The 25,440-nt window shown below is 38.4% G+C and overlaps 2 protein-coding genes across 2 annotated transcripts; both read left to right on the top strand.

Moving 5' to 3' along the window:
* The first annotated feature begins 1,960 nt into the window (after nucleotides 1-1,960).
* On the top strand, nucleotides 1,961-9,798 carry LOC120563889 (dynein intermediate chain 4, axonemal-like). Its single transcript, XM_039808372.1, has 17 exons — nucleotides 1,961-2,174; nucleotides 2,347-2,527; nucleotides 3,477-3,637; nucleotides 3,768-3,883; nucleotides 4,159-4,315; nucleotides 4,539-4,678; nucleotides 5,158-5,319; nucleotides 5,457-5,636; nucleotides 5,767-5,912; nucleotides 6,349-6,435; nucleotides 6,544-6,698; nucleotides 6,806-6,966; nucleotides 7,384-7,496; nucleotides 7,712-7,810; nucleotides 8,321-8,547; nucleotides 8,683-8,836; nucleotides 9,516-9,798. Exons 1-17 carry the CDS (start codon nucleotides 2,146-2,148, stop codon nucleotides 9,561-9,563), a joined length of 2,316 nt encoding a protein of 771 aa, XP_039664306.1. The 5' UTR covers nucleotides 1,961-2,145; the 3' UTR covers nucleotides 9,564-9,798.
* A 2,598-nt stretch (nucleotides 9,799-12,396) lies between these two features.
* snx22 (sorting nexin 22) lies at nucleotides 12,397-23,737 on the top strand. The gene is made up of 7 exons (XM_039808195.1): nucleotides 12,397-13,082; nucleotides 17,616-17,699; nucleotides 19,021-19,125; nucleotides 19,990-20,084; nucleotides 20,721-20,753; nucleotides 22,049-22,116; nucleotides 22,263-23,737. The coding sequence occupies exons 1-7, from the start codon at nucleotides 13,020-13,022 to the stop codon at nucleotides 22,379-22,381; spliced, it is 567 nt and encodes a 188-aa protein (XP_039664129.1). The 5' UTR covers nucleotides 12,397-13,019; the 3' UTR covers nucleotides 22,382-23,737.
* The last annotated feature ends 1,703 nt before the right edge of the window (nucleotides 23,738-25,440 follow it).

The raw sequence follows: 25,440 nt of genomic DNA, 5'->3' as shown, positions 1-25,440 counted from the left end.
AGACAGCTGTAGTTACTTTTCAGATTCATATTTAACATAAACAAAACATATAACACGCTCGTAAAATACAATGTATTGCTAAACAATAAACCAGCGGTATCTTACATAAATAAAGTAGTTCAAACTCCACATCGACCAGCTGCCATAATAAAATGCTGCTTACACATTCACAAGGGGACATTTTACTGCAGAACGAGTACTTTTACTCTTGATACTTTTATTTAAGTCTGTTTTTGAATGCAGGGTTTTTTACCTGTAGTGAAGTATTTGTATTGTTATTTACTTTTACTTAATATTTTATTAACAATAATAATAATAATGACAATTAATATTTAAATCCTGTTTTAGTCCTAAAATGATTTACATTTACATATCAGTAAATTAGTAGTAGTAAACTGCAGTAGTCCAAAAATGGCCTAAGCTTCTCACTCATTTACTGCCACCTAGATGAGAAATTGGCTACATGCAATGATCTTCCACCAGCTTCAGTCACAAAGCATGCAGACCCTCCATCACTCAGACATAACATGCAATAGAAGCTTTTATATTTCATACTTATGGTAGGCTATTTTAACAGGGGGGCATTTTTATTTTTGTTATATGCAGGTTAGGGGTGGGAATCACCAGAGGCCTAGTCTATATCCACGGCTTTCCACTTCCGGGATTGCCCTGTTGCCGCCGGAAATTCCGCCGTATGTCCTTTTTTTCTTCCGGATTTTCCCTAACACTTCCTTTGTGTTGGAATTCTAAACTCTAGTGTTTTGTGTTGTACAACTTTTGAATGTACACGTTCCACCAAAACAAGTTCCTTCCTGAGGCTATTTTTCAGAGACACCGGGGCTCCGTGCAGCGCTTAGTGTCGCCCATGACGATTGTGCATGACGTGCATGGGCTAGCCTAGTCTCGCTTTGCCAGACCATCCTCCACAGCGCTGCGGAGGAGGGTCTGGCTAGTCCACACAGCATTCCGGGATGGGAGAAAAACATGCTCTGGTTTATTGCCATTTCTTTAAACCAGTCACAATCGTCAGGGGTGATGTTACACAGAGCCGCTGCAAAATAGCCTCGGGAAGGAACTTGTTTTGGTGCAACGTGTATGTTCAAAAGTTGTTTTAGTTGTGCAAGAGAAAACTCAGATTTGTGGAGCAGTTAAATATAGTCCCCATAAATCGACCAGAGTTTAAAATTCCAACACAAAGAAAGCAGAAGGAAACAGATGTCGGCGAAAAGACATGCATCCGCAGGAATTTCCTGTGGCACCTGAGCAATCCTGGAAGTGGAACGTCCCTCCTCTGCAGCTCAGCGTTGTGGAGGAAGGTCTAGCAAAGCGAGACTACCAGAGGCCCAACAATATGATATCATCACAATACTTATTTCACAATACGATTTTAAACATGGTGGAGGCGTATTCAGATATTTTACTTAAGCAAAAGTAGCAATAATACAATGTAAAAAATACTCTACAATCCTGCATTCAAGCCTTAAAGTACTAACGTGTAAGCATCAAAATAGTTCTCATTATGCAGAATGTCCCATTTCAAAATATTATATAGCCTACTGCATTAAATAAGTGATGCATTATTATGTAAGCATCACTTTAACGTTGCAGCTGGTGAAGGGGGGGACACATTTAAATTACTTTGTACTGCTCAATTTCTCTCAATCGTATTTTATATTTTTTGTATAACTACATCTATTTGATAGATGTAGTGGAGTAAAACTGGGCCTACAATATTTGTCTCTAAAATGAAGTAGAGTAGATATATAAAGGTGCATTAAAGTAATTAAAAGTATTTCAAATCTATACAGCACTTGAGTAGCCTAAATGTATAAAAACTGCTGCACTGTCTTGAACTACAAGAGCCCAAAGTCAGTTTCAGATTTGTAGAAACTTTGGTGCAGCAGCATCATGAGCATAAAACTGAAAAAAGGTATTCTGTATGAAGCCAACTTCAATCTGAAGGTCTCAGAGTATTGGACAGTAACTGACAAGGCGCGAGGGTTGTCACTTTTTTTCCTTGACAACTTGGAGCAAAGGTGGCTTTGAGCCGTTTGTGATTCTACGGTTAAAAATAGTTTGGTAACGTTAATGAAAGACATAGGTACGTTTTTACACATACAAAAGGTGTAGCACTCTGGAAAAAAAATGAAGAAAAGTAGTCTGGTGTTTAACTCGTAAGTTTACAGCTTTACAACAAGTGGACTTTTCAACACAACTTTACCGTTAGCTAGCTAGCTAGCTAGTTTTAATTAACTTTATAATACGCTAGTTATTTTACCTAAACTAATGGTGGTTATGCTAGCCTAGCTACCTGTTACGTTGATATGTTATTTTGCTTTCTCCTAGATCTTCTCGAGCAATGAATACTTCAGTTGCTGGAGTTCATCAAGTCAGCCAAAGTTCAAGACACAAGTGGAGCTTCGCAGGTTCACAAACCCGAAGAAGTTCCATCTTGGTCGGTGGCAGCAACAGGAAACGTAACATCCTGGATAGGAACGTCAATCAAGCTCCTAGAAGACCAGTTCGGGTAACGTTATCTGTTTAATTCAAATAACGTTAACGCGAGGCCAAATGTATTCTGAACTTTCCATTTCCTATCACACTATTGCAGTTAATGGTGGTCTCCTCTGTTTTTTATTAATATTAACACAAATCCTTCAGCAGCTAGCTAGTTACATGGTACATTGTTTTGTAAAAAATAAAAAATAAATACATAATTCATAAGTAATTATAATAACAATGTTAGTGAAAAAATTATCCATGTAACGTTAGAAAATGAGTAAAAGGAAAATAACGAAAAGTTATAATAGTTCAGGAGACAATCCTCACGATTATATATTTAAATAAAAAAATACATTTATATGGGAAGACATAGGGTTGGGTATCATCCAATGCTGAACCGGTACTTTTAAAACGATTACGATTCCTAAATCGATTCGTGAAAAACTGAAAAATTACATCAGAGAAAGGCTCTTTTACAGAGTTTTTTTTTTTTTAATTGAAAATTATTTAAATTTAACAATATATTAAAGTTTTATAGTACTTTCCCATAGGGAAAATATGGCATTTTAAAAGTAGCCTACATTCACGGTAGCTAGCTAACAGTAGACTACAGAGAAAGTGTGATACTTTTAAGTCTGTTTCAGAGCGACAGAGGGAAAATATTTCAGTCCACAATTTGCGTTCTAATCCGGTCCGATTCCTACCGGTTGCGTAGGAACCGGTTCCATAGTGGAACCAGGTTTCGGTACCCAACCCTAGGAAGACAGAATATTAACTCTGTGTATGTGAAATTTACCCATTAAGAGTTTAAGATAAACAACAAAACACAAAGCTTTAATGCCTTTCCTCACAATTGTTACAGAATGCCAGGTTTAACTGAAAATTCAATTCTGTATATCTGTCCAAACATATGCAACTTGATGATCATAAAGTAAATGTTTAACTGATTCTGGCTGTGGTTCCGGTCTTTGCAGGTGTTGGACAATGATGGCAACAACGTCACTCCTCTGCCCCTGTATCATGCAGAGCCAGGAGACATGCCTTCCAAACCAGGCAGATTCTTGGATGAAATCTTTTCCAACTCAGAATCAGACCACTTGAAATCAACTTCAAGCTTCAATATGCGCTCTTTTAGGTACCAGGTGGTAACATTCACATACACCTTCTAAACTGATTTCATGTGTGGCTTGTTAGGTGAAAAGTAATAGCCACACATTTCTGACCACAAAAATGTTCTCAGACTCAGTAATGCCATTGTTTTGCAGCTCATTTATGGGTAGCAGCCTACCATCCAGCCTGTCTACCACAGCGTCAATGACTAAGGGGACTGAGGATAGTGTTCCTAAACTGGACATACCAATAATCCCTCCACCTCCATGCGGTTACTATTCTGTTTTTTTTTAATATATATATATATACTGTCATTATGTTTATTATAATCACTGTTTTGTACTGGTGATTATCACAAATTAATACAGTGTTACATTGTTATACTATATGCAAATTTCACCATTTGCCGCAAAATACAATTAAATCTACAGCTTCCTATTATGATCAAATGATTTTTTTTGCAGCAGATAGTCTTTTGTGGTATGTTATACAATTATATTCAGTATTTATATATAACTATTTTGTCTTTTGTTCTTGCCCGAGAAGGACAGAGGAAAAGAGACTATGTGAAACAACATGTAACAGAAGAGATGTTGGATGATGTAGTAGACGTCTGCCTCGCTGAGACAGATACCTTTTCACTGTTTGACATGCCACCCCTCGTCTTTATGTCAGAGGATGCTGAGGATACAAAAGCCATTAAGTGAGTCCTCTGCTTGTTGGCTTAAATATAAGGCAAGATCTGAAATGCATAACAGGTACACAAAGTGGCACTTAATGTCTTTAGCTTTGGAACTGCCTGTCACAGTGCAGTGTGTATTAAGATGTATTTCAGTTTATTTTCTGTGCAAACATACCATTCCATGACATGTAGTACTCCTCTTTGGTTGTAACAAGCTGTTGACATTTTCACCATATTCTTACAGAGAGAGAAACCTTCAATATGCTGAACTCTGCAAGAACAGAATGGGCAACGATAAGTATGTGGAACGATCAATGCAGACATTCAATGGAGCACTTAAAGAAAAACAGATCCAGACCGACAAGATTGTCATGGTGGATGAAGGTTAGGCTTTGCGTACTTTGTTCTTGGGTTATGTTTATTTAAGTAGTAGTAAACTTGTTCAGATTCATCAACAGGAATAGTGGGCACTGGGCAGGTCAATTAAAAGTTTTAAACCTTAAGATTATACTGTAGCTCAAATGTTCATCAATCATAAACACATTTAAACCAACTTGGCAGTAAGGTACTGGTTTAAAAAATTAAACATTTATTTCAAAGTCCAAACTGCTAAGTTTTGCTGGCAGCATTTTCTAGCTGATGTCACATGGTAATGTTTTAGTGAATAATGTGATAATCAATTGTTTTTTATTGAGATTTGTCAGATTAATGCAGTTGGCTTTTCAACCTCAGACTGTTGCAACACAGTCCAAGGTTTTGCTACAGTATGTAGATAAAAACCCATATTTTGGTGAGTTTGGCAGGGTATTTAGTGATCAGTTTTTCAAAGTAGACAGCTAGTTGAAATTCTCTCATGTCCACAGGCACTTTCGCTACTATTTGGGATATCTATGACTCTTTCTGTGACCAAAACAAAAACCCTGAAAGTGGGAAGGCTAACAATCCAGAGACTACCGTGAACACCAGCAAAAGTCAGGAGAAGAGAGGAGAGAAGAGCAGCAGCACAGTCAGCACAGTCAGCATAGGTAACCATACCTCGGAGAACATTGACTCTGTTAATGTTCAGTCTTTGTCCCAGCAAGGGCTTGGGACTGGAGAGGTCTAAGAATTAACACAGTTTTGCACAGGCATGTATAATTCTTTTATATATTCATTTCCTCAGGCAGCATCATTGGCTCAGAAATGGAAACGTGTCGGAGCAGTTTAAATGCTGAGTCCAACCTAGAGCTGATCATGTTGACAGAGTCATTCCAACACAGCTTATTAGTGATGGAGAGGAGCATCGTGGCAAACCTCTTTCAACCCAAGCTGGCTGCTTATAGGCAGCTTCCCATAATAAAAGGTAAACTTCCTTTCTCACATTGTTGGTACAGGTGCACCAGCCTGTTGACTTACACTCAGGGCATTCGTCCTCTGCTTCAACTACAGCAAAACATTTGGTCAGTTATTAAATGTAGTGTTGATTGTGTAAGACCCTGACAGCATGGTGAAGCCTGGGACCGAGGAGGAGGGTGAGGAGAGCTCTTCATCTCCAACTCTGGAACGTCTCTGGGCTTTCAGCTGCGAGCTCACTAGAGGATGGAACATTACCTGCATGGTCTGGAACAAGGAGAACACGGTAACATAGACCAAAGATCAAAACACCCAAACCAGCTGCTGTTGTTTATCAGCAGACCAAATTCTTCACACCAGTGTCAATGTCATTTTGTGTTGGGTTTTCTTTTCAGTGTCTAAGCTAAAGTGGTTTCCCATTTGACTGCACTATTCATAGGCAACATTAAATATACATTTTAATAATGTTAATAAATCTGCAGTAAGCAGTTGACCCTACTTCAACTGTGCCTAGGCCATGAAGCATTTATGGTAAGATAAAAGGCAAATTAATGATTACCAAAACAGCAGAGTTGCCCTTGGTACCACTTAGAATTATAATGGGCAAACATTTACTTTTTATGGTTCTACTATTACTAGTCTTTGTTTAAAAGGTTGAATGAATGCTTCTTGTACAGGTCAAATGTCTCACACTTCACCTAAAACTCTGTGCTCCCTGTAAGGATCTCCTGGCAGTGGCATACAGTGACTGTGACTCCACCAACCAGAAACCAAGTTTGATCTGCTGCTGGTCCCTCAAAAACCCTACGGTATATTTATTTTTACTGCCTTTTATTCCGCCATCATTTTCCTGTGCCCTATCTCAACTAGCTAACCATTATATGAGCTATGTGATTTTAAGTATGTCCCCTGTGCAGTGGCCAGAGCGAGTCTTCCACTGTCCTAGTTGTGTGACATCCCTGGATTTCTCAGCCAACAACCCCAACCAGCTGGCTGTGGGGATGTACGATGGCACTATAGCCATCTACAGTGTCCAGAGTCGGAACAACATTCATTGCATTGCCAACAGCAGGTGAGGACTGTGGAGCATGCAAATAAACTCTCACGTTACATGAAACAAAAGTTACTATTGCACCAAACCTCTTTTCTCTTAGCTTTCCTAATATTTCTGTTTTGTAGTGATTGTTTCAAAAGGCACCTGAAACCAGTGTGGCAAGTCAACTGGAGCAAACAAGAGATTACATTGTCAGGGGAGGACAGGGTAGAAGCACTCATTGCTGTGTCGGCAGATGGCAGGATTACCAAGTGGCTCCTCTGCAGCAATGGTCTTGAGTGCATAGGTACTGTTGTCTGCAGCAGGCTATGGTTTCAACAGCTGAACACATATGATGACACAATCTAACATAGAGTATGAGGAAATGAGGAAACATAGTAGATTCAGATGTAAACAGTGATATTTTTCCTCATTGGCCAAACATGTTCAGATGAGCTTTGAGATTAAAAGGCAGGAAAACAACAAAGCTCAGTATCAATTCTATCACTTGAAATGATGTTAAAAAGATAATGTTGGTTAATTGTTTTTACCACTGTGGAACTTTAAAGGCAGTTTTGAGAAGGCTCTCATGTAAATTATTTACAGTCAAACCTCGTACAGTATATCAGTGCTCTAACAGTAATAATACTATGTATCTTAAAAAAAAAAAATATTTTAAAAAAAAAAAAAAAAAAAAAAATTAAAAAAAAAAAGATGTTCTTAGATTTAGAAGAAGCAAAAAAGAAGAATCAACAAAAAAGGGGAAAGAGGAGAAAGAAGACCGAACATATGGGTTCAGCACTGACTCCTGGTCTTTGTATTGACTTCTGTCCAACAGTAAGTTCACAGAAATCAAATAGATCCTAGGATGGTTTGAACTGGGCGTAGTACTAATGCTAAAATCTTATTTTTGTGGAGAATTGTTTTTTGCCTGACTTCCTTCTTCCAAAGTTTAAGATTAACCTTTTTTCTGGTTGTGTCTTTCTCCAACTTTGACTATGACTTAAAAAAAAAACCTTACATGTTTCTCCTGGATTGCACTTTTCCTGCAGGATTCCAGTATGTATCTGGTTGGCACATGGGAGGGCCTCATCCAAAAGTGTTCCGTCTCCAACAGTCACAATGTTCTGGAGACTTACCAGAATCACTTTGTAAGTCCATCTGGATAAAACCATTGAGTCAATGATATTTGAAATGTCTAAATGCGCACACGGTAAATTACAGTATTTTCCAATACCTGATACCTATGATAAGAGTGTTTTACAGTATTATGTGTAAAAAGACTAGGGCCCTGTTTTTCAATGGTGGAGTAGTGGAAGAGCAAGCTAACTTTAGTATTACCCCAGCTTTTCAGTCTCATGTATGATGCTTTGACTTCAAACCAACCTGTAGACCAAATCTGCAGTTTAGCACAGCTAGTTTAAGTTGCTGTTCCGGCTTCCAGATTCATCTCATCACCAAAACAATCTGTGGGAAGAAATACTTTGTTCACATATCCCTGACTAACATGTAGTCAATAACAGAAAACGTGATATCTTGTGTTAACTTCCGTGATGCTGATACCCATTTACTATAAGTTGATTTACTGTATTTCTGTAATTGAAACAATATTGGTTATTTCAACATGCTCACTCGATATCCCCTTTCTTGCTCTCCCTCAGTGCCCTGTGAACAGCATTGAATGGTCTCCATTTAGCCCTGATGTGTTCCTGAGCTGCTCCTCTGACTGGACCATCCAGCTGTGGAAGCAGGAACACCTTACCCCTGTGTTGAGCTTTACATCCACCCAGAGGGCCGTGTATGCCGTCAGGTGGTCCCCAAACTGGTCCACAATATTTGCGGCCATTAATGGACTGCAGGTGGAGATCTGGGACCTGAATTTAAGCATGTGAGTCAGGCTGACAGATATTTCTGTCTTTATAGAGTTCTGTCTAGTTTACTTTCATTTGATGCTTTTATCTGATTTGAAACATTAGCCCCTGAAATGATCTGGTGTCCACTAAATACATGTATCCCTTTTAAGCCTGCACCCAACCATTGTGCACCAGGCCGCACCTGGTGTGACGGTGACATCTGTGCTGTTTGCGAGAGGGACAGACTGTGTCTTGGTAGGGGACAGTGAAGGCCAAGTGACTGTCTACCAGCTCAAAAACCTCAGTGTCGGACAAGGCAAGCAGGTAAAACTGAGGTGGCCTGTGTGATTTTCTCGTCTCGATATGCTACATATATTCTTTTTTTATTATTCATTTTCTTTATATCGAGGTGGTTTGCAGAGCATACAAGCTGTTTTACAAACAAGAAGTTACAGAAAGGATATATGGGACAATTATTCAGAAAGGTCTTGATGTTACAGAGAGATTAAGCAATTTTATTTTTAGGTGACTAAAGCTGCCAACACATGATCCGCGGCAAAACCGCGAGGTAGGGCGCAGAGCAAAGAGGCAAAACGCAGCGTAGGAAGGTTGTGGAATTGGTTGCGCCCACAGTTTCACCTTGAAAAGGTCAGCGGCAACTATGTCAAAGTTGAAATAATTTGAACTTTCACGGTGGCAGATTCGAACGGTGTGCAACACCAAGGGTAGCGCTGCACCTAGTCGGGCGGCTCCGCTCTCCCCACAGGAAAACAATGGCCAGCGCAGAGCAGTTTTACCGTGGATCATGTGTGGGCGGCTTCAGCAGTTTTTATCTCTGGGTGTCTGAAGCATGATTGGAACAGAGATCCAGGGAAGCAAAGATAAGACTCAAGATAGTCATTTTCTACCAAATACAGCAAAACAAATCACAAAAGTAATTGTAGGGTAAAACATGTTGTACACTGTACACAGGTCAAACTGTCTCTTTTGCTCTTTGTTTAAGGTGGACAGCTTGGAAGACATCATTGGCTCTGCAGTTTCCAACTTTTAAACTGTAATGTAAAAGTTTCAATCCATTGCTATTGTAAAAAGATCAAACCGTATACTTGTAACAAGGCAGGTCTTTGTTTATTATTTGAAAACCACTTTACATTTGTTGTATCTTATCTTATGTTAGTTAATTCTGTTACGGTAGTTTAATTATTGCCAGTTATTTTGGAAATTGAAAAAAGTCTAGAAAAGTATCTATAAAAGTACAAATGAAATAAATGTTTCATTCAATGTTTCATTCAGTGTAGTTTATGTCTTCATTAACAAAACAACAGAACAGATAAAAACAAATAATTAAAATGCATGAAATTACACTAAAAACTGATGGAAAATAACTACAAAAAACAAAATGCACCAAAAGAGGATAAGACAAAATACATCATATGAGCTTTACTGTACATTTAAAAAATGTACTGCAAGGGATGTAACGAGACCTTTAGAGATTTGTAGATACTTCAATTTCACTTCAAAACAACTAATTGAGTAAGTAAAATCTAACCCTTACATTATGTATCATGGTTATAAATTAGATACATCAGTCTAGAAGATTTTTGTCTGTAGACCGTCTTCAAAAAGATGCAGAGCTTTTCACTGTGGTATTAAAAAGTTACATTCAGATTGAACGTAAAAAAATGAGATTTCTTTCTTCTTTTGTACAATAAAAATAAGCCGCTTAAAGTTCAGTTGAGATCTTAAGATTTGATCTTTGACGAATTGTGATGACAAGGTACTGTACTTCTGGACCTTATTTTTTAAGATCGAGGGAGACCCCTACTGGCAGATCACATGTATGGATGTTTAAAGAAAAGAGATTCAAACTGAAAAGCATTGAATCCGTGAGAGTTTTGTGCATCATATGTGCTTTTATTCAAAGCCACTGCTGGACTGGTTGGGCTGTTTTTCTGTAATATATGAACGTGAATATTCTGCAATATTATATCATACAGTAATTCAATAAAGACCTAAAACAAAGACTCAAACTTAATCTTGCTTTGAAAACCCATTTCTAATCTTTACGTATACATTATAGTATATACCAATGTGGAGATAAACATCAGAAATATGATCAGAGTTAATTAGTTTAGAAAAAACTTACTATAATAAATCAGATTTAAAAAAAGAAACAATACACTTAAAACATTTAAATTAAAAGTCCATATCAAGCATTGCTTTTATGCAAAACTAGTTTCGGTAGACAGTTAATGCATTTTTTTTCTCCATTATTTATAATGTAGTTATACTGTTGGATGAACTATTGAATGCCATATTTTAGGAGTAAACATCACAATTGAACTGTGCAGAAACCAAGAATGCGTCAGCTAACACAGTTATTCTGGATGACAGTGCTTTCTTTCATTCACACACTGGCTCGGACAAATTGCATCACGCTCCCTGGACCAGCTGGTATGTCTATAAATGACAAACTCCATTGCGAGTCAGTTGTCGAGACTTGCCTTAACAAGAGTTTCATTAGAGGGAATTCAGATGCCAGACTACATGGGTAATAGTGATGCAACAACTTCCTGATTTCAGATTTCTAAGGATCTGATCTTACACACTGCTGCAACTGGTTCACAAGATTAAATTAGAATTTAAATCCATGTCCTGTTCAACCAAAAATAATTTGTTGTACAAAATGACAATTGACAAGCTACAGCTGCTTAGCTTAGCATAAAGCCTGCAAACAGGGGGAAACAGCTAGCCGGGCTCTGTCTGAGGGTAAATAAAAAACAATGCCTACCAGCACCTCTACACTAAAGCTCACTGATTAACATGTTATATCTTGTTTAAACATCAAGTTGTGACTTTACAGAGGGGTTAGGTGCCAGACTATTTGCTGCATGGTAGCAGTAACGCAGTAGGCTAGCTGTTTCCCCCCCTGTTTCCAGTCTTTATGCTAAGCTAACCGTCTCCTGGCTGTAGCTTCATATTTAAAAGACAGACATGAGGGTGGCATCAATCTTCCCATCTAACTCTCGGCAAGAAAGGAAATGTATGCATTTCCAACAATGTTGTACTATTCATTTAAAAGGATACGCCACCGTTTGTTGAAATCGGGCTTATCACGGTCTTTCCTAGCTAGTAGATAGGTGGCCCAATGCATTTTTTGTGCATGCATTGTTTTAGTCCGGTGCAACACCGGCAGCGCCGCCACTAGTTAGTTTAGCGTAGTGAATGGAATCCTGTGTTGCCGGTTAGCGTGTTGAGTAAAAGTGAGCCAACAAAAGACAAAAAAAGCAACCTAATTACTTGCACTGAGACTAAAAATGCGTTGGCCCACCTATCTACAGCCAGGGGAGACCGTGATAAGCACTATTTCAACAAACTGTTGCATATTCCTTTAAATAACGATAACCTTGTTTTTGAACCTAACTTAAACTAATGTGAATGTTGAATGACCACCACTCCAAAATGGATCCCTTTCTACTCAAGGCTTACAGTACTGAAGCAACATAACAAGCTAGACAAAGCTAAGAACAAGGCAGCGTAACACAATTTTACAAATCGGCTACAGAAGATTTTTAACCCAGTGTCTTTAAATCCAATTCAACAGGGAAAAACATGAAGAGCGATTTGGGTTTTAGCATATGTTCAAAGGTTAGACGTCTGTTACAGATACCAAACCAAGACCAACTTCCTTTTTGTTAATGTGTGTGGCCTCTATCTGCTGACAGAGGATCACATGAGCCATAGTAAAACGTAGTGACGACGAAACGGCGGTTAATATTTTTACCCAGCTGTGATCTAGGACTCTGTAAGGTCACGTATCCTTCCCCTAGAACTGCTTAAGTAAGCTGCACGGCCCGTTTTAAATGAAAGCACAGTGAGCAACATTAGGGATGGGAAGATATAAATCCCATGATGACCAGTCACAGACAGAGCATGTGATTGTAGTTGAGATTAACACATGGAAAATCGTCTGTGCGTGCTATTTTTAAAGTGAATGAGGAAAATGGGAATCGTGCAACAACAAAAAAACAACTATTTTAATACTTAGAGTGCAACACGACGCCTTCTCCTTTTATCTCTTCCTCTAAACAAAGTTGGGAGTTTGAATTTGGAGCAGTGGGCCTGAGAGGATGTGATCTGGTCTAGGTTTACATCCCCTTTTACATCCAATGAATTGTTTTGCTTGTACTTTGTGTTTCAAGCACAGTGGGAAGTGAACCTGGATTTGAAAGTGCCATTTGACATTTAGTCTTCTGGTTTTTAAACCCAATAGAGTTGAGTGTTGGACTGCACCTTTAACGCCTCTGCACGCGCCATAGCGGTTGTGTTTGTCCAATTAGTGTGTAGGTGGAGCACAGGAAGAATCAGGCAGGCAGGCACGGGTCTTTTTTTTTTTCAGTTCCTGGACGCGGAGAAAAACGTGTCAAGTTTTCTTCCAGTTGCATAAAGTAAGTCGCAGCCAGCAGCCGGTCGATGAAGTCCGACGGTGTTGGAGGAAGATTTCCCGATGATTGAAGTATCGATACCGTCTCTGGAGAGGGAAGTGGATGACTCGGGGAAGTCCAGAAAGGTGAGGAGGACGCCGTTCAAATATTTTATCAGTCGAACTTTTTTTTTTTTCTTCTTCTCTCTCTCGCTTTTCTCTGCAGCGTAAAAACACTTTAACGTATCATTCCTCCATAATCACTTTTTTGCTGTGTTATTATAAGTTACTGCATGGTTATAGTTTGGTTTTAACGGTGAACTGCGACACCAGGTGAGCCAGGTAACCTGCAGGCAGAGTGAAAGTGCGTTCAGCTCAGGCTTTCTCCAGGTTTTATCCAGAGGTGCAAGACATAAACCTATCAATGTAACAAAGTCTCTTGCGTTCGAATTTTGCTTTTAAAAAAGTAACAGTGCTGAATAACTAACTACACTTTGGAGATAGCCTACTTATACTTTACTATTAGACTATTTCCATTTTCTGCAATTTAAGGCCATACTTCTACTAACTTCACTACATTCAAATGAAAAAATCGTACCTTTTTATTCCACTACTTTTATTTGATAACTTTAGTTCATTTGCAGTTTCCTTTTAATAATACGAAATATGTTTTATTTTTTTATAGATAAAGATAAAATGTTATTAATGCCTGGGGGGGAAGCTTCCCAGCAGAATATAAAATAGTTAAAATCAGCTCCACCTTTTAACAGCTGCAACATCAAAGTGATGAACACATGAATGCATCAATAATTATAATCCAATAATAATATAGCCTATATTGTTCTGAAATGGGCCATTCTGCATAATGAGTACTTTAGGTATATTTTTAAAATAATACTTTCGTACTTTTACATCTAACAGAGTATTTATTCACTGTGGTATTGCTACTTGACTTAAGTACAATATCTGAGTACTTCACCACTACACATAATTTCTATGTGAAAATGGCAAAGTCAAGGCTGACTGAGAAAACATTGGAGAACCCTTTTGCAATTATGTAAGCACATAATGTAATCTGAAAACTGCTACCCTCGTTAAAACAAACAATGCAACTGATCTCAGCTGATATTCTGTCTATAATGGAGTGGAATGGAAATTTCTAAGTGACCCCAAACTTTTGACCGGAAGTTTTTTTGGGTAGTTACATCTATAACAATTCATGTTTTATAATGTTATCATTTTGTTTTGAGTATAACTACTAACTTTAGCTGTAAAAAAAAAAAGTAGTAAGGTGTGGAGTAATGGTGCAGATCCACTTGTCCGTGCGACGCTTCTGTCGCGTCGCGCCCTGCTCTATTCCTATGGATGACGTCAAGCGACTTCAACGCGCACGCAAAGCATTCTGGGAAGGCGGCGCTGCATTTGAGAAAATGTTGCGCGTCAAGAAGCTGGCCGATGCCCAGCTTTATGCAAATGAATCGCGTTGAACGCGACTATCCAGTAGAAGTAGACGAAAATCTTTCAAACTAACCTTTGTTGATCTGAAATGAAGACCGATTCAGCAACTGCATGGCCTATTTCTCGCTTAAAATGTTTTCAGAAACACATTTCGGTGAACTATTTCTGTAAAATATGAGATCGTATTCTCAACAAGCCTCCATGACACTCTGTTGAAATTCTTGAGTAGCCACACCCACGTCACGCGTTGGTTCAATCAGCTGCTGGTTAGGGGCGTGGAGCATCAACCATGGCTGTATGACGTCGCGACACCACACTTCAGTCGTGTCGGACATATGGATCTGTACCGTAACACGTACAATAGTTTCTTCTGAAATATAGTAGTGTGCGAGTATACTACAGAAGTTTACAAGGCTTTCTACCACTGAAAAGTAGTATGAACTTTCTCGTAAATATGTTTGCTCTTTACATGCATGACCTCCCACAGCTCCAGGCATCCGTTTGAGCAGGAGGAAAACATGTACTCAAAGTCTCAACCCACAGTATGGTGGTAGAAGTATTATTTAACCCAAGTTAAAGTAACACTAGTTACTCCATCACAAGTAAAAGTCCCGCATTTAAAGTCTTACGTAAATTGAAAGTACAGAAGTATTATCAGCAAAATGTACGTAACGGAAAAATGGCCCTGTGATTGTTTTTGTCTCACAAGATGGAAATAATTATGGAAAGTATTGCAAAACTGTATTTCAGTAAATTAACTCAAGTATTTAAGGACCAAGTATACATAATGTCATAACGTTTATTTACCTGGAAGAAGATTTTTTTTGTAGCTGGACATATTATGGTATTTTGCTCCCGTTTCAAACGGCAAGCTGTAAATCATTGGTGACATTATACTGCTGTACATGTTGCCCTCACGTGAGCACGCGCACTCTCTCTCTCTCTCTCTCTCTCTCTCTCTCTCTCTCTCTCTCTCTCTCTCTCTCTCTCTCTCTCTCTCTCTCTCTGACACACAGTACTCTACATGGGAACCACAGACTTTGGTGTATCCTGTCTAAAGAGTCATTAAAGCAGAAAAAGGGTAAAATAAACAGTGGCGTCTCAGTTTAATAACTCGTTTTACTGAAGTTCTCTGCAATGCAAGTTTATTGGCGTGATTATAAAATCAGTTAAACGCAGCAAGCTGAAGTGAAACTAGTCAGACCTCCACTGAACAGTCACCTAGGTATTAATTTGTGATAAATCTCATTCACGCCTACATTATAAAATGGTCCAAAAAAATGACACAAACCTGGGGAATTTGTGTATGGAACTGACCTCTGTTTGGTTTTATCATCTCAGTCTGAGAACACAAGGCGTTGGACTCAAGTTACTTTTTGTTTGGATAAAGCAAGCGGTAACTGTATGAGGATATCCTGCAGTTTGTTCTGAACAAACCCTCAAACATTCAGTTTCTACCAAGCAGCATAATGTTCTTTTCATTAGTTTTTATTACTGATTATTCTCATTAGTTTTTATTTATTAAAATAAACCTATTTTGCCATCTAATTCATTCACCTGTAAGAGAGGACAATATGAAGTACACCTGATATTCTCAACACTGCAGTCGTCTGAAGAGGTTAAGAGTTTTCATCGAACGTCTGTTGCAAGAAAAGGGAAGGCTGAGATGAGTAATTTTAGACATCAATCTGAAGTTGCTTTGTGCTTTAAAAGAATTGTTCAAATATTTCAGCCCATGTACAGGTTCGGTGTTTCCACAGCGCAAGCTGCTGAAACTATTTTCTTGACGTGTGTAAATATTAAGTTATGTTTGCAGAACTGCTGTTCTTCCCATGTGCCTGGGGAAATAACTGTACTATTTTAACCTTTTGTTAAGCAAATGTGTTGTATAGTTCCATTGTGAAAACATTAAAGCTCCTGCAGCATTATCGTAAAAGTTTATAAAGCAAAGGATGTTTACAGTAACTTCAGTAAACCAAAACATTACAAGTAATATCTTCATTTTATTAATATTAAATGAAGAATGACTCCATGTTGGATAACATGAGAAATCAGAAATAATCGTATATACCCACAGGCATGACAAACAGTAGTATACATCTTAGCACACATACATAGTGTACTGAGATGGTGGTAGGTAAAGTTCCAGTGTTGAGGGACGTCCCTGCTCATCTATGGAATCTGAAGCTCTGTACCTCCTCCTGGTGGAGACATGATGTTGTATTAAAGTGCTCATATTGTTCTTTTTGGCTTTTTCCCTTTCCTTTATTGTGTTATATATCTTTATTTGTGCATGTCATAGGTTTACAAAGTGAAAAAGCCCAAAGTCCACCCCAAAGGGACTTACCATCTCCAACAGAAAACACTGTTCACAAACTGCTCCAAACAGCTCTATTGTAGTCCAGCCTTTACTTCAGAGACAAACATGCGTCACTTTGTAACACACGTTATAATGCTCGCCCAGCTGCTAGCGTGGCACGCCCTCATACTCTGCTTCTGACTGGCTGGTAGTCCTTACCTAGGTATTGCGCATGTGCGACTCCCAACAAAGATGGAACAGAAGTAAGATGCCTCACTCTGTAGCTAAAACAGAGAGCTCAACACACAGGGTGAAAAGAGGAGCTGCAGCAATGTGCAGTACAACAAAAATAGTGTTTTTTGGAAATTTGTGTACAGAGGCAGCGATCGGGGGTTAAATTCCGACCTGCGACCTTTTGCTGCTTGTCATTCAGGGGGAATGCCCTTTCAAGTCTAAACTGTCCTGTCAAATAAAGGCATAAAAATGTCATTAAAAAAATATGAAAGGGGAGAGAGAAGGGGAAGACATGCAGGAAACCGTCACAGGTCGGACTCGAATCCTGGACCCTCTGCGTCGAGGAATAAACCTCTATATATGTGTGCCTGCTCTACCAACTGAGCCACCCGGCCACAGACGATGTTGTTTTAAATGTGATGGATGATTAAGGTGGTAAATGGAAGTTTATAAGCCTCGTTGATCTCTTAAAATGATAATTTCTCGTCATTGTAATTCAAATAAGATTGGAGAACCATGTCCGTTTTAAAAAGAATGAACTTGACGATTAAGCAAAAACACATTGGATTTATTTTCATCATCGTTTAAAAAAAAGCATGACGCAGCAACTTTAAATGTCCAACCTGACTCTCTAAATGACGGATTGTGAATACATTTTCTGTGTGTCTCCGTCTGTCTTTTGTTTGCAGCTTTTCAGAGTGGAAGTCTTGTTTCACGGGAGGAAACATTATGTGCTCAGAAGAAGCAGCGAATTCCAGACTCTCCACAGGAAAGTATGTTGCTTTTTAGCCACAGTCACAATTATTACAGTGTTACCGAATGACTCTTTCCTGTTTGTAGTGCTGCATATTATGCTATGAGATGTATAAGTCGCTTGTAACGTAAAATGAGACATGGATCTAAAATCACGATGAAGCTTCACTTTGAGGGCCTCTTGCATTGGAAATCTATGTATTTGGGTGTAAAACATAAGGATTGTTTAAAAGTTCTGAAATGTTTGCACAAGAATTTGAGTCAAAATGAATATTAATATTTAGATTGAATATATTGTAATAACAATAACCAGTATGTTTTGGTAAGAGAGACGTTTTGGGGTGTGAGCATGCAAAAATTCACCACCACCCTTTTGATATGTTGACCATTTTATTTAATATCTAAAAATTCTCGTTTATTTTATTTAAATAGTTGTAGATGGATAATATTGTTATAATATGGAGAACGGGCTAACGTGCAGGGGCAATTCCAGGATTTTTTTAAGTGGGGTGGCACAGGGGGGGGCCAATAATCAGTCAGGGGTGTCCCGGGGGATTTTATCAGAAGAAATAAAAAGGAAACTAAATTATATTTACATGGAAGATATACAGTTACATACTGTATATAAAGTACATATATGTAAATAAACAATTATTCTTGCAATATCAGTACAATATGCAAAGATACTTTTTACTACTTTTTTTTTATATTTTGAACTGTGCATTGTTTGTTTCTTCCCTTGCCTTTGTTGGTGCATTGCTACGTTTCTTGCTACATTATCAACTTACAATCAGTGGAATAGTGTGAAATGCACAGAAAAAAGGGAATCATGCACATACATGTGCACAACGAGGGACCTATTCATAAAAGAGCTTCTAGTGGTCAAAGACTTAAGTCATTTTCAGCCATTTTGTATGTCGTGAGCTATCATTTCAGTTCAATTTTATTTTTAGTACCAAATCATAACAATAGTTATCTCAAGACACTTTACAGATAGAGTAGGTCTAGACCACACTCTATAGTTTACAAAGACCCAACAATTCCAGTAATTCCCACAAGAACAAGCTTTAAGTGCAACAGTGGCGAGGAAAAACGTCCTTTTTAGGGGGAAACCTCGAGTGGTGAGGAAAACTTCCTTTTAGGGAGAAACTTCTTACAGACCCAGGCTCTTGGCGGGCGGTTGCCTGACGGTGCCGGTTGGGGGTGCGGTGAACAGTGGTAATTCTAGTAATAATAACGATAATGGAACTAGGACTAGAAATGGTAGTTGTAGTAGTTCATCGCGTAGCAGGGCACACACAGATGATTGAAGGGTCATGTTGTATCTTGTGGTGCCTGCAGCTCAGGAAGATCACCCAGACTCCCGACTTCCCGAGCAAAAGGAACCCCCATCTGAGGACCAAACCAGCGGAGCAGAGGAGGCAGGAGCTGGAAGACTACATCCAGGTAAAACATTCACGTGTCCGCCCGGTGATCTGATTTACTGAACCAGAGATCTTACATGGCTCTCAAACTAAACTAAAACTAAAACCTATGTTGGGATCAAAAGTAATCCCACAATTTGGAAAGCCCTAATTTAGAAGAATCTAAAGTTTACTAACCATTCTGTAAAGCAGCTACTAAATATTCTAATGTGCCACATGAGTAATTTATCATATGGCTGTATATAGAAAGACAATTGTACTCTGCCCAGGGAATGTGCCAAAGGAGTGTATCTACACAAAACACTTTAGAATAAATTTGACTTTAAAGCTATAGTGCGTAGTTTCTGTCGCCCCCATGAGGAATTCTAAGTAATGACAACACTGTCGCCGCGTCCACATGATAGTACAAGCCTTATGTGATCGTGCACGCGCCCCCACCCCTCCTCCACGCAGTTGCTAGCAGCTAAGGAGGACAGGAGGATTAAAAAACATGATAGGTAATAGGTAGAATAGGTAATTATCTTCACTCGAGTTTCTGCGCGGGAAAGTCACCGGACGCCACAATCTTCTGAACATAGCCATACTGAGAAATACAAAGAGAGTTGTGGGGAGCTGATAGTCTTAATTAGCTCTGTAGCAACTCATTTGGCCATGGCTTGAATGTAACGGACGTTTGTTAATATCAAAAAGTTACGCACTAAAGCTTTAATGCTAAGCGTACGATTTTAACTGATGTACAGTGTATTGAAAATGTGTTTTTGCGTTTTGCCACTTGATCAACTATTCAATCCTAAACCTTCAAAAACGCAAAGCCTTGACATCCGTCTTGAAATGACTTTAGCCAAAAATACATTTGTACATGTTAGATTGTTGTGTGTTGTTGCAGGATATCATCTATCAAGACGAAGACGTGCCGCAGGTTCTGCTGGACTTCCTCCATGTGAAACACTTTCACACGGGGATCAAGAAGAGCAGCATGGAGTAAGTCCTTCAGCCCAGACTCCACCTACTGCTCCCAGAGATGTTGGACATGTTGCTATATTTAGGTCCTCTATTTTAGGATTGGGGGCAATGCAGCAACATAATAACAATTTTAGAAACATTTCCCACAGTGGAAGGGAGCAGCAGCAGTGGCTCTAACCCACAATATAGCTAATGATTCACGGAAGGACACATGTACAGATATACAGTACATGTGTGAGTGTTCATACATATTAGACATATATATTAATATTAGATATAATTATGAAGTACAGTAGTGTACTGTATGTGGGTGAGTTGGACATTATAAACAAAAGGACTTTATGTATGGCTGGGAGATGTGGAGAAAATCAAATCTCCGAATATTTGAATGGTTAATGACAGATAAAAATTAATGGATTTAAGATAAATTAGAACAATAGACAGTGCGCCTTTAAAACCAGGAAAAGACAACACTTATGTCATATTACGAAATCCAAATTTTAAGACGATATCTAGTCTCATATCACAATAATGATATCATATTGATATGTTGCCCAGCCCTAACTTTATGTATCATACGTAGAGTAGTCTATGGAGTGTTGACCTTTATTTTGACAGTATCCTTTCAAGAGCAGTTATGTGCTCTAATTTCAGATCAGTGGATGAATTGGACAGTCAGGATTACAGGTAAGATAGTTTCCAGTATTTCCCCTCGTTTTGTTGTATTTGTGCAGTACACTATATCTACTTTTGTCCACTAGAAGGGATGTAGCTACTGTAGGAATACTGAGCCCTGTGCACAGGACATATGTCTTCTTGTCTCCATTATTTCAGGGATGACAGAAGCATTTAAGGACTACAATAAAACACTTGCTATGTCTTACCTTTGGAGAATGCTTTATTTATTTGCAGTCCTGTAGGTTTCATATAAACCCTGGTTTAAAACCCAAGAGGTGTAAAAAGAAACTAAAATGAACTCAGTGTAAATAGCAACACGTGTCAAAACACCTGCATGTATTGGTTTTATACATGTATTGGTTTTTATGTAAGACACACTCCTGACGTCGCTACTCAAATCGACACATCCAGGCTAACTTACTCCTTGACTTCTTCTGCCTGTACATCATGTCCGGTGAGTGTTAACAGCCAAAAAGATTCTCTAGAACTAAAGAGGGCGCCAATGGTATGTGACGGTACACACTTCCTGTCTCCTAAATGGGTGGGGCCTTGTTTGAATGTGTAGTGAACATTGTTTGGATGGATGAAAAGTGATATGTCTATAATTTATTAACATTCCTTGTGCTGACATTAGATATTAACACAGCTAAAACACATATTTAGCATTACGAAAATGAGTCTTGTTACCACATTCACAAACGTTAGTTGACGTTCCCTGAGACAGAAAAAGGTCAAAAAAAAAAAAAAAGTTAATTTTCTCCTGATCTGTCCGTTAAATTGCCATTTAAGTGTCCGAATGTTCAGGAGATATGTGGCTTATGAAGAATGCGTCCAATACACGTCCAGTTCACATTTTCTTCTTCCATTGGAATCAATACACTCAGGACCTACCGCTAGTCTCCTAAAGAGGCGTGGCGAAGCCCACGTGACACAGATGCAAGGAATTACTCTAAATTGGGGCCTCTGTTCTAAACAGTCTCTGTTACGGGCGTTAATTGACTCTGTGCAACATGGTCACTCAAAAGCCACCCCTGAGCTCGGGGCCCTGGACTCCGTTCGCCCCTTTAGGATAGACCCGGTCCTGTTTATATCCTGCAAACACCAGCACCTGACCTCCTTATCGTGCATTTGGCACATTCAACCTAAACCAGAATGTTCACATAACATGATGCATCAGTGCAGATGTACTAACAGACAAATGTGTTTCACAGCAATGATAAAAGGTACACACATTATCTTGATGTTTGAAGAAGTATTACCATTGCACATGACTAATCAGTCATATTTTACTTTCGTTTCCTCAGTTATCCGTTACCAAATCAGCCAGTGTTGGGATTTTTTCAGGATCCTTATCTCTCTGACTGCACATCAGGTAGGAAATAAAAAGAAATAGTTACTATCTCTGCACCAGTGTGTATTTTGTTGTGCTGTAATTGTGAATTGCAAAAAAAAAAGCATTAAAAAGCATGACAACCTTGTTTAGACAGCATAAACCCTGAGCTCTGTCTTGTCTTGCAGATCTCCCAGATATTGTTGTGGATGGGGTTCTTCAGGGTTTTTATCCCCGGGACGTCCGGGTCAGCTTCACCGCCCCCATTCTCACCGAGCCCGACCCCACCACTTCGATAGAGGCCTAAACTTATAATTAGATGTAAGATTCAGTGTTTTAAAATAGAATATACAATACAGTCAAATACACAATGCCAGCAAGAAAGATAAATGAAAAAAGCCGTCGGCATACACTTGCATACATGATACAGAAGAAAAAGAGCCTGAAATAGGTCACCGTCTCAGGTAGTGCACCTGAATCTCATTGTATGTAAACGCAATGACAATAAAGGAATCCTATCTTATCACTGGATGCTTTTGTCCAAAATCAGCAGCCCCAGTGGGATTTAAATCCAAAACCCAGGCTTTGTTGTTCCGATACCTGTTGAATTGTTCAACCATTTCATAGCCCTTTGAGAATCTCATATTGAGGCCAAACACCAAAATTCATATTGAAACTTAGTCACTCAATATGTCTGTTTTTAGTCAGTTTAAGTAGCACACAAACAGTTTTTAGGGGTCCCATATTGTAAAAAGTGAGATTTCTGTCTTTATTATAAAGCAGGTCGAGGTGCTGTGTTAATACTGTGAAAATGCTTAATTTACAGAGAGATGCACACCGGTCTTGTTCAGAATCTGTGCCTTTTTAAAGGAGCCATCAGGACTTGTGTACGGTTGTGATGTCACAACTATACTATATATAGGTAGAAAGCGTTGTTACAGTGCAGTTAGTCATTCCCAGACTGCAATGAAGGTGCAGAGACTCCGAGAGCGCAACTACGGTAGACTCCAGAATGCTGACCAATCAGAGCAGACTTGGCTTTTTTTGGGGGGGGGCATAAAGAGACAGGCGTTACAACTGAGCGTTGCAGACAGAAGGTGAATACAGGTATGTTCAGACAGTATGAGATAAATGTGTTTTTTTAACATTTTAAGCATGTACACATGTTCTAGTAGAAACCAAAAATACAAGAATAAACCTGAAAATAAGCATGATATGTCTCCGTAAATGGAGATGTCCACAAGAAAACCTGTCTATTATCCCTTTTAGCGACTAGTTTAGTTTAATTTAATTTAAAAAAAATGAAGGCACAGTGTGGAAGTGTAGAAAATGACTTGAAATCCAGGCAGCTGATAGGGTTGGGTTTGTATTTTTTTTTAGATATTCTTGTTTACATTTCTGTCAAAGTTTAGACAGATTTATGTATAGTTTCTTATATTCTATACTATATTTGTAGTAATTTGAGTTTATTGAGGCTGATATAAATTTGTTTTTTGGTGTTTGGTCAAACATGATCAGCCTTTGATGGCTCGAGCCAAATACACATACTAAGGCTTTATTTTGAAGCACTTTGTTCAGTGTAAACAAATGTTTTTGGAGCTATATGTACTTTTGTATCATCTTGTTTATATTGAAATTATAATAAAGAACCACACACGACTCATAATGTGTAAATTCTTAATTAAAAGAGTTTGAATTCCTCTGAAAACCACAAGACACATGTTTGGATCATAGACTGTATATTAATTAATTAATATTAACGGTCTGTGGTTTGGATACAGTGGCGTTTTGACTTTTAATCTGTTTTTATCTTAACGGGCAGCCGTGTTGTTAATACATTCCCATTTGTAGTCAAAGTACCCTCAGTGCATCAGGAGATATGATCACTGGTCCAGCAAGCATTAGAAACCATTTTTTTTTTCTTCTTTTTTTTGTATTTATTTACAAAATGTGTATTGGGTTAAATGAATTAAGCCCCTGACAACTTTGTTTTAATTATTAATATTTGGATTCAAATTATATCTCTTTCACATTAAATATTCATGACTAAATAAGTAACAATCAAAGTTTAACTTTACCTTTTTTAAAATGTCCTTATTGATTATTTCTTAAGAGTTTAACATAATCTGCTTCATCAGGACTGTGTGAATGTGGTTTGATCAAATTTGTTTGACAGCTAGTGACTCAACCAACTGTCATCCGATTTTGATTCAAAAGTTGCTGAATCATCATCTTGTTTTGACCAAGGAAGCCTCGGCCTGTTGAATAAGTGACAAAACAGACTGACTGACTGACTGACTGAGACCATTTTTTAAAAACTTAATTCTTCATATCAAGTGATGATTTCATTGCATTGATCATTTTAGATATACTGTAGTATTACTTCAGACAGTACGCTGATATACAGTAGGTGTCAGTTTTCTCTCCAGCTCCCACGCCTCACCTAGCCTGCAGCAAAAAGGTTTACAAGCAGCAACACGCAGCTCAGGCAGAACATTCACGCATATTTGCATTAGGGAGAAAAGGCAAGAAAAAAAAAAAGGGGGGGCACTTGAGTCTTTAATTATGTTATTTGGCCGTGGTTTAGTGGTGCACTAATGGGCCTCCTGTTTGGTCATTTCAAGACCTGGTTTGACCGGTTCACTGAATGGATAAAAGGAATCAAGTGATCACAGGTCAAAGCAGTTTATAGCGATCAAAGTAAGTACATCAACTACAGCAATAGTTTGTGATTAAAAGTAAAATGCCACACAGAAGGAAGGGGATGAAAAAGTATGATCTAAAAAGTAAAGCTGTCCGGTAAAAACGTACAATATTTGCCTCCTCGATGTAGTGGAGTAGAAGTATAAAGTGGCATGCAGGTTAAATAATATGTACAGTACAGTGAGTAAATGTACTTTGTTACATTTTATTAGTGGTAGCTTAAAATCCAAGTACCCAGTGGTGGAAGAAGTTCTCAGATCTTTTACTTAAGTAAAAGTAGTAATACCACAGTGTAGAAATACTCTGTTACAAGTAAAAGTCCTGAATTCAAAATTGTATTTGAATCAAAATACAGTAAAAGTACTTCTAATGCAGAATAATGTCTATTATATTATTGGATTATAATTATCGGTGCAGCAATATGTTTATCACTGTAATGTTGCAGCTGGTAAAAGGAGCTAATTTAGTTTACTATGTATACACTGCTGGGTAGCTTGTGAATTTCACCAGATTCAGATCAGCTTCAGATCAATAACGTCTTATCTAAATCTATGATAATACATCATTTATTTGTTGACTATATTTTCTATTAATAATTTGAATCAGCAAAGTAACTAACGGTGTCAAATAAATGTTATGCAGTAAAAAGTTTGCCTCCGAAAT

The sequence above is a fragment of the Perca fluviatilis genome, chromosome 8, assembly GCF_010015445.1.
Source record: "Perca fluviatilis chromosome 8, GENO_Pfluv_1.0, whole genome shotgun sequence".
Taxonomy (NCBI): Eukaryota; Metazoa; Chordata; class Actinopteri; order Perciformes; family Percidae; genus Perca; species Perca fluviatilis.
The sequence above is the reverse complement of the archived record's forward strand: the minus strand, read 5'-3'. Positions and strand labels throughout refer to the sequence as shown.

Bases quoted from the DNA above. Each gene is read 5' to 3' on its own strand.
- LOC120563889 (XM_039808372.1), top strand. From the start codon at position 2,146: ATGAAGAAAAGTAGTCTGGTGTTTAACTC. The intron at 2,175-2,346 runs GTAAGTTTACAG...GCTTTCTCCTAG, and splicing joins AGTAGTCTGGTGTTTAACTC to ATCTTCTCGAGCAATGAATA. The intron at 2,528-3,476 runs GTAACGTTATCT...CGGTCTTTGCAG, and splicing joins CTCCTAGAAGACCAGTTCGG to GTGTTGGACAATGATGGCAA.
- snx22 (XM_039808195.1), top strand. From the start codon at position 13,020: ATGATTGAAGTATCGATACCGTCTCTGGAGAGGGAAGTGGATGACTCG. The intron at 17,700-19,020 runs GTATGTTGCTTT...TGGTGCCTGCAG, and splicing joins TCCAGACTCTCCACAGGAAA to CTCAGGAAGATCACCCAGAC. The intron at 19,126-19,989 runs GTAAAACATTCA...GTGTTGTTGCAG, and splicing joins AGCTGGAAGACTACATCCAG to GATATCATCTATCAAGACGA.